General features: G+C 38.0%; 1 protein-coding gene across 1 annotated transcript in view; it reads right to left on the bottom strand.

Annotated features, from left to right (window-relative positions):
• The window catches only part of HCRTR2 (hypocretin receptor 2), a 98785-nt gene that overhangs the window by 2192 nt on the left and 87242 nt on the right, over window positions 1-9351 (bottom strand). Inside the window, exons 5-7 of the mRNA XM_006757744.2 lie at window positions 6009-6229; window positions 4222-4343; window positions 1-2194 (exon numbers count right to left, since the gene is read on the bottom strand). The exon at window positions 1-2194 is cut by the window's left edge and continues 2192 nt beyond it. Coding sequence (XP_006757807.1) covers window positions 1965-2194; window positions 4222-4343; window positions 6009-6229 — 573 coding nt within the window. The 3' untranslated portion in view covers window positions 1-1964. The remainder of the gene's footprint in view (window positions 2195-4221; window positions 4344-6008; window positions 6230-9351) is intronic.

Raw genomic sequence — 9351 nt, 5'->3', positions numbered from 1 at the left:
CTCTCTCTCTCTCTCTCTCTCCTCTCATTCTTAAATGATAAACAACAACAACAACAAAAACCTACATATATTAGGGTCTAAAGATTTAGCTCTTACTCTGAGATTTTACGTAGCTATTAAGGCATGTTATCAATAGTATCTGAAGTTATCTTCAAACTATTTAAAGTGCTAGCTTCTTTCACAATCTGAAAATTACAACTCCACCTTTCATGCAGCATAAATAAGAAAAAAGTTCTCAAATGTACAAAGGGGAGAAAGAAGAGTTACAATACTTTGATTTTATTGATAATGTTTTGCTAACTACTAATATAATTTCAATAAACCACACGTGAGAGTAGTTTTGCTTTAAGTAGTAAAAAGCACAAGGTAGTCCCCGATTCTAAAATTTGAAAATGACTCGTGTATAATTTGGTTGTATTACTTCTTTCGAAAAGTGATGAGTTGGGTAAAAGCAATAAAAGAAGAGGATAATTTTTACCTTGTATGGGAATCTTTCTTAAATATTATTGTCCATATTTTTGTTCCAATAAATAAGAACACCCGCTCTTATATGAGAAGAGCAAGTTTTTATGAGAAAGGTTTTTTACTCTCCATTTAATTTTGAAGTGAATTTTGAATCAGAAACATTCTGCAGAAAAACAAATTTGAACTATTCAGTGCTTTGAACCCCAGAGCTTACATTGGTACAAAATATACTGCGCTCCTATCCATCTGTGTGTAGGTTAAGAGCAAGCCCCTCCATTAGTCTAATCACCTGGCTTTCAGCCGCAGGCCTAGAGGCATTCACTGACATCAACAATGTCGCTGTAATGAAATAGAAACAAAAACAGTGCCAACCTTGGTAAGAACAGCATCCTGGGTGTCGCTGCTCTGTTGGTGAGGGAACCTGTCCCCCAGGACGCTTTGCTGCCCTGCGGACTGGACCAGCCTGCTCCCTCCGGAGACCTGAGCGCTTTTAAAGGCACATTTATACCCACCCCCACCTCATTCCCTAGCACACAGCGCAGCTGGTGCTTTCTGGTAGGTGTTTGATCGATGTTTACGGGATTTAAACAAAGGCAAATGTTTACCATCAATTCTTCATGGTATTAACCTGTGCGATAGGGACGCCAGCTGGGGTCCACGGCTTTTCTTCGCAAATTGCATTCCTCACGGAACCCATCAAGGCCGACTACATCATTTTCACTGGTTAGAAGAGTATAATGATGTGGCTTTACCTTACTCTTCAATGTTGAAGTCTTAGAGATGGAAATTATTATGTATTCATAGTTACTCCAAAATCTTTATTCTAACACTGTGTCTTACTGGCCGTTATGTTGAGATGAGAAATGTTAGCAATGGTAAAGTTACAAACCTGAGAAAATTGTGTTACTGAGTGATGGGATTCATGAAACATAAAGTTTAATAGTATTACTTTTAGGTAGTTTTGGAAGGTAGCTTTTGAGTTATCTAATATAATATGCTATTCTGTAAATAAATATTCTCTCAGATGTCACATCAGAATGACAGTCCCTTGTGATTTTTTTTTTTTTTAAACAATGAAGTCAACTACCGTGTCTTTAATTCAGTTAGTCATGGCTACTTCTTTTAGTTGCCAAAAGGAAATTACAGGAGAACTTTGGGTCATTTTTAGCAACCAGTTTGAATGTGAAATTGAAATAATACGAATTGGAAATACTTAAGCATTTAATCCACACAAAGCATCATACAGGAAAACTAAAAGTGAAATAGCCTGAAATTAATTCAGTTGAAAGTTAAACGTCTAACATATTTAAATCGATCGTTGAGAACTTAGTTTAAAGTGACTTTTATTTCCAAAGAGCAATAGGTTTTTCTTTTGCAAAAAATGGGTCCACAAAGTAATTTTAGCTTCAGATGGGTCAGAGCATAAAATTTCCGTGAACAGAGATTTCAAAAGAAAGGAATCATTTTACTCAGGCATCCTTGTAATGTAAATCAATATTCTACCAGTTTTGAAGCAGCCCGGCCCCATTGGCTGCTGGGAGTGTGCTTATGCTAGTGAGCACGACTTGCTCTGAGAGTTTTGATATGTTATCAAAGTTGCTGATCTGGGTGGTCAGAGACTTTCTGCTCTCGGTGCTGGTCCGCCCCCTGGCGAGCCGATCCTCCTGGCGATGGTGAACGCCCAGGCAACAGCATGAAAATGCAGCTTTAAATTCCTCTCGAAATTTTCCTGGCAAACGGGGGAGAATGAAAGGAAAAAGAATTGTGCATAAATATGTCTTAACAAATCATGAGTAGGGTACAACGGAGTGGCTCCCTTGAGCCAAACTAACAATGAGGTGCCACATTTTGCAAAGATGGGGAAAATAGGAAAAGGAAATTGCGTTATGGGAAGCTTGGTAGACTCTTGAAACAATGAGGTATTTTCATAAAATAATGAGACTGCTTTTCATGCTTGTATTTGGGGTCTGTCTCATTCCTTGTATACTCGTGAGTGTGTGTTATTTTTAAGTAGTTAACTATAATAAAAGTGATCATCAGTAGAAGAATGTCCAGAAATACTTAGTAATTTCAAAAATGATAAAACTTATGTTGCACACAGCCGAAACTACACAGACTTACCCCTTTTACTCAGAAGAAACTGTTCTACTGAAACAATCAATTGAACAAAATATCTAGAAAAATATCTTAAAAGATCTACAAAGTCTAAAGTTTTATCATCTGCAGAGGCAGAACAACATTTAAAACACACACACCAGCTTTAGGAGTTATTCCTTGTCTTTAAATTACTGACACGGAATTGGAGAGGTTGGAAAATGAAACAATAACCTTTTTCAGGGTAAATGGCAGTGTTGGGAATTATAATTTATTTTTCCTGAGCCTCAATTACCAAATTGGGTTATTGAGTGATTAAATGTGAAGATGAAGGTTAAGGGATAATACAACAGCAGGAACGTAAGTCCCCAGTGATTATCAGCTCACTCTTAACCACATAAAAGCTTTTTGACTTGTTCTGTGGCTTCTGTTTCAAACATTTCCCCTTACAACCTCCTAATAGGTTTTACCTGCTCAGTGCAAGGCTCAGCGCTTTAGGCAGCCCTAACCCCTCGCCAACTGCTTCCTCACTGCTTCCTAAGTCCCAGTTCCACTCGCCCCTTCTCCCTTCGAACAGCACGGGGCAGTCTTATCTGGTTGTCTCAGACCAAATGTAGTTTTTGTTTTGGAAACTGAAATTGGGTGTGGCAGGGAAGGCAAATGAAAAGGGGCACCTGGACACAAAACAAGCCTCCCACACATACCACTTGATTTTCTGAAAGCGGAACTAAAACACATAATACATATATAGGGTATGTGCAATGTTTGAATAAAAAGTTATTTTTAAAGAATCTTATTGACTGCTTTTTTTATTTTTATATCCCAGAAGGCCAAATATGAAGTTACAAAATGCATATCCTTCATTAAGTTTGCAATAAAGTAAATTGCTTATCGCTCCATATATAATTATCAGATATTTGGAAGTAGAAATGAAAAAGAAACAGCCAACCAGTTATAGAATAAGACAATGTAAAGACGTAGCTAATTAGAACACAGTTCTAAAAGTTAATCGGACAAAATGTTTCTAAATAAAACAATAATTAGCTAAATAATTTTAATCATTGTATGGATTCATAAACAGGTTCAATAAGTTACAGATGTGTGTGTGTGTGTGTGTGTGTGTGTGTGTGCCACTTAGCTTAGGTGTTATTTAGGAGGAATATCATTTTTTGTGGTGAGGAATCTTGAGAAAACCCCAAGAGATGTTACACACAAGATTAATGTGAATAGAAAAGTTCCTAAAAGTGGAAGGGTTCCAATTCAGTCTCAAACAGGCTACAAATGTTGGGCAAGGAGATAATGTAACCTGGCTATTTTATTTTCAGATAAACTGATTTTACATTTTTAGAAATTAACGTTTAATGTAGGACAAGCAATATTCTGTGGTATTCAGGTCTCACAATTTTCACTTTCTTCCTATTTCAACATTTCTTCTAATTTTATGGGGGGGGGTCCCTTAGATAATTTTTTTCTGTTCATCTAGGCAGTGTGTTCCTGCTCATAGGAGAACACCTCGAGACAAATCACATCAGTAAAAACAATTCTCCCTGTACAGCACCTAAGCTCTTCCTCGAGTTCAAGAGTGTCCACAGCCTCCGGCCATTGGTCCCTCACCCTTGGTTAGAACTACGGCTTCTACAGAAGAAACAGTTGAAAACTTACCACTGAGAAAATTATAAATAATTGGGTTGACAGCGCTATTGGCATATACAAGCCAGTGTGAAAATGTAAACCAGGCATACACCGTCTCTCTGTCTTCCGCGTGCGTGAACATCCCGAATACTCTGCAAGCAAAGAGAGGACAACAGGAAATCCAGTGTGATGCTGGCGAGCATCTTCTCAATAATCACATTAAACAGATACGCATTTGAAGGAAATGTGTGTGGTAAAGAGAACAATGACTTCGGAGGTGATTTATTTATTGATTGATTAGGTGGACGAGAGCAGCATGCTCAAAAATTGAAAATATTTTAAATTACACGTGGACTTTCTCCTTAGAAAGCCATTTCCTTTCCCTGAAAAGGAAGGTATTTAAATTGGAAGAATAAGAGAAATATTGTGGACGTGTAGGTATTTGGAAGTAGCTTAAGGAAAGAAAGTACAAGTGCTGAGATGCAGGAAATCCAAATGAGCATTCCAGAGAGCAGTAAATCTAATTTTCATTGAGTTTAGATGGACTAAAATAAAAGTACAAAAAAAAAAAGAAAGAAAAAAGCAAGGAGAAAATGCATCCAGTTTCACAGCATATTTACAAAGTTCTTAGGGGCTGAAAACGTCATTTGGCAAAAGATCACAATACATGTGTACAGGATTGCTGCGGGCAAGAAAAAATAAGAAGGAAAATGTGGAAAGATATGGAGAGTCAAGTCGCTCATTTATTTGTGAGCCAGTATATGTCTCAAGGACCCAGGCGGCTGAAATCTTTTACATTTAACACTGTGCCTGCAGTAAATAATGTTACTAAACAAAAGTGCATTTTCCACTTTTCCACCATTGAAAAAGCCACAAAGCAATCAATAAAAGGGCCAAAGAGAATGAGAAATCTTTGCAGCTGATTCTACCACCTTTTGTCTGTGCGACTCCAGCCAAAGCTCTCTCCAGAGTCCCCAGCTGCGAGGAACATGATATTGACCCTGAATCAGGGAAAAGTGAGAGCAGCAAACCTAGTTGTAGTTCTAAGTCTATTATAAACAGAATTAGAATTACTTTGGGACCAGTCTACGTGCAAGGGTTCTGATGATTCCCAATGAAGTTGGCTGGCCACGAAGTTCAAGTGTACCATTCATTGCTCCTGCATCGGCTGTGTTTGCGTTGATCAATTGTGTTAACTTAAATGCCTCTGCAGTGTAACACATGACAGACTTTCTCTGGCTGAAAAATTTTGAACTGATTTTTAAAAAATTAATATTCACCCTGAGCTTGATTCAGTGATTTTAGGAAATGGATTTTCTTTCTTTCTGTGTAAACATTCAAACACAGTATGTGTCATGAGTTCATTTTTTTGTGCCTGTACTCACAAATATACTTTTAAGCATAACTAGAATGCTAACAAAACATTCTTATCTCTTTTTTAGCCTTGAGATGGAATTCTGTCACAATTCCCCATGTCTTTGAAAACTTTGGAAAATCCATTTGTTCTGATCAAAAGAGAACTCCCCGCTGTAAATGAGTTCTTTTGCATTAGAACTTTTTTTTCTGCAATTAGATTGAAGAGATCAGGGAACATCTGCTTTGTGTCTGCCATTCAACAGAGAATTTGCATGGACAAGAGCATTTACAGTCTGAGCACTCCAAATGGATGTTTGCCTTGCCTGCTGGTAACAACAATACAGTTATCAAGCCTGACAAGCTATCTAGGCAGAGGGCTTCAGTTTTTCTCTTAAAAAAGAAGTTCTTAAGAAGCAAGAAATGACAGGTCACTTTACTTTCAAATAATAGGTAAAGTTTACCTCTTTAACACGTTGAGGATGCTAATTGGTAGATAGCAAATTGCAAATACCAAAAGCACCACCATCAGCATCCGGGCTGTTTTTCGTCTGGCTCGGATCTGCTTTATTTCAGCAGCCACGGCGCTAATCCTGGACTTGGTCTGCTGTCCTGACCCTCGAGGCTGTGAAACAGGCTGCAGGGGCTTCCATTTCCTCTGAACCACAGATGATGTGCCAGGGATCTGAAAGAAGCGGAGACCCTCTATTGCTATCTGACTTCGGAAAGTTCCACTTTGGAGAAGTAATTACACGACACAGTAAGGAGCGTGTCCCAGACACCCGTGGTCTGAGAGGTTCAAGAGCCTGTTTCCCTTGAATGTTTGAATGGAGCATGTTCTTGAATAATGCGTCCAAGTGCCAATTAGTGCGAATGGGAAAAAGAAATGTGGAAACACCACACATTTGTCAAGGTCTAAAGAGAGCTACAAATGGAAAAGCTATCTCTTTATTAAAAGAGAAGTCATATATCCAGACAATGGAATATTCAATGCTAAGGAATCAGCTATCGCCCTAGCTGGTTTGGCTCAGTGGATAGAGCATTGGCTTGCAAACTGAAGGGTCCCAGGTTCTATTTGGGCCTGAGGGCACATGCTCGGGTTGCAGGCTTGATGGAAAAGATAAAACTATGAATACACGAAAAAAGTCAGTGATTGTCTAAAGGGGGGAGGGATGAATAGGCAAGTATAGAGGATTTTTAAGACAGTGAAAATACTCTGTATGATACCATAATATTGGATACATGTCATTATATATTATACAATGTATTCGGATACAGTGTCCAAACCTATAGAATGTACAACATCAAGAGTGATCCTTAAAGTAAACTATAGACTTTGGGTGGTTATGATGTGCCAGTGTAGGTTCATCAATTGTAACCACGCCTCTGAAGAGTGTTGATAATGTGGAAGCTGTGCCTACGTGGAACTGGGACAAATGGGAATTCCCAGTATCTTCTACTCAACTTTGCTGTGAGCCAAAATTGCTCTAAATCAGTGGTTCTCAACCTGTGGGTCGAGCCCCCTGAAAATACATCCTGCATATCAGATATTTACATTACGATTCACAACAGTAGCAAAATTACAGTTATGAAGTAGCAACGAAAATAATTTTATGGTTGGGGGTCACCACAACATGAGGAACTGTATGAAAGGGTCGAGGCATTAGGAAGGTTGAGAACCACTGCGACAAAATAAAAACAAACTCTTATTTTTTTTTAAAAAGAGAAAAATGAAAACTGGCTAAAACTGTAAAGGGATGACAACCCCATTATCTTCTTAGGAATCCTGGTTCAGCTCAGATACTGAAGTTTAAAGAGAAAAAGGAAAAACGCAGGTAACCGCAAGCCACCTGAATGGATTTTTCATGTATCATTACTGCCATCTGCTGCCAGCTGGAGAGATAGGATTTAGCTACCTTTTGCTTTTTATTAGGTTTTTCCGGCTTCTCAAGTTTGGCCCCTGCAAACCTTTGAATGAAGGGAGGAAAAACAATTCTTTGTTGCTTACTATGTATTGTTATGAAATTGCTTGAAACCGGTTTTATGGTCTGGCACTTTAACAGGCACACAGAAACACTGAGAATCCCTTGTGGTCTTACATGAACATTTCAGATACCTGGAATTTGTAAAGACAGTTATACAACTTGTACTTTTCCATTTCTTTTCAAAGTTACTTGATAAAAGCAGGGAGTCCCTCCAAGTATAATATTTTCTTAATTATAAGCTCATGGAGATTGATAGGGTTTAGTGAGCGAAACAATAAAATTCAGCATGTGTAATTTTTTTAGAAAGGAAAATGTGCCAGCAAGCACACCATACGGCCATCTTCGTTCTATTAAGATCATTCAGCTGTTGCTTTTATGTCTGTGCTGCAAACCCCGACAGATCCATGTGTCCCTGTGGCCTCTCCGAATGGCTGTTGGATGGGTTTTGTTGCTTTATACATCACAAGATCCAAGTGTGTTAGATAATTTCTAATTTGAGAAGAGACTTTTACTTTGATGCTCACACAGATGAATGAGCATGATGCTCCTTTTGGCCATAACTATTCTCTCTCAAAAAGAAGCAAAAGAAGTTAGTAGAAACCTGCCCTCAATTAGAAAAAAAACATAGATAATGATTTATCTTCTGATTCTATCTATCCTATCATGAAGACTAACCTTTTCATATAGGCCCCCTCAAAATTCTTTCCATTGGTTGGCAGGAGGCCAGAGCTGAGAATCTTTCCTATTCTGTGAGTCTCTTTTTAAATAGACATTTAAAAATATAATGGCAATGGAAAGTTCCAGAAGACCTTTAGTATGAATAACTCTATAAATGCCTGCTAAATGGCCTTGAACTGTTTTCTAAATGATCTCTGAGAGAGCACTTGAACCTTAGCAGTTGTGTTATTGAGTGTTCCCCTGAAGGAGAGGTTCAACAGTCTGCATCTGATGACTTCTGCAACCATCAGAAACAGTCCCCATGAAGGGGCTCTGTCCCAGGGAGCATGGCTGTGGTCCCTGTCACCAGGAAAAAATACAAAAAGACGTGATGACATCTCCTCTTGTTTCTTGGCTAATTTAGTTAAAGGTTTGTCATTATCTCTGATCTTTTAAAAGAACTTTCTGTTTTGAACGTTTTGTTTTTATTTTTAATAAAGTCTGCTTAGTTATTTATTTGGGTGCAGTTGTTATACAATATTGTATCAGTCTCAGGTGCACAACATAGTGATTCAGCATTTATAGACCTTACCATGTGATCACCACAGTAAGTCTAGTAACCAGCTGTTACCGTGTAGCTATCACAGTATTGCTGACTGTACTAGTATTCCCCTCCAGCTTTTTAACCCATCCCTCCTCCCCACGCCCCTCTGGCAACCATCAGTTTTATTTTTTTAAAATGTTAATTTCCTTTCTATTGACTTTATTGCAGTGACATTGGTTAATAACATTAGGTAGTTTCAGATGTACAATTCTCTAATACATCATCTGTATATTGTATTGTATGCTCATCACCCCAAGTCAGGTCTCCTTCCATCACAATTTATCCCTATACCCTCCACCACCTCCATAATCACCACACTGTAGTCTGTGCCACTTTGAAAGTTTCATTGTTTTATTATACTTTATTTGCACTCTAATCTTTTATCATTTACTTCCTGCTATTGGCTTTCATTTTTAATATTTTTTCCTATTTATAATCTCTGAAGGTAGAATGTTATGTTACTGATTTGAGATTTTTTTTATTATTATTACAGCTGTAAATTTCCTTCCAAACACTTCTTTTGGTGTATTGTTTCTATTTTCATTCCTTTCAAAGTATTTT

The sequence above is a fragment of the Myotis davidii genome, unplaced genomic scaffold, assembly GCF_000327345.1.
Source record: "Myotis davidii unplaced genomic scaffold, ASM32734v1 scaffold313, whole genome shotgun sequence".
NCBI lineage: Eukaryota > Metazoa > Chordata > Mammalia > Chiroptera > Vespertilionidae > Myotis > Myotis davidii.
The sequence above is the reverse complement of the archived record's forward strand: the minus strand, read 5'-3'. Positions and strand labels throughout refer to the sequence as shown.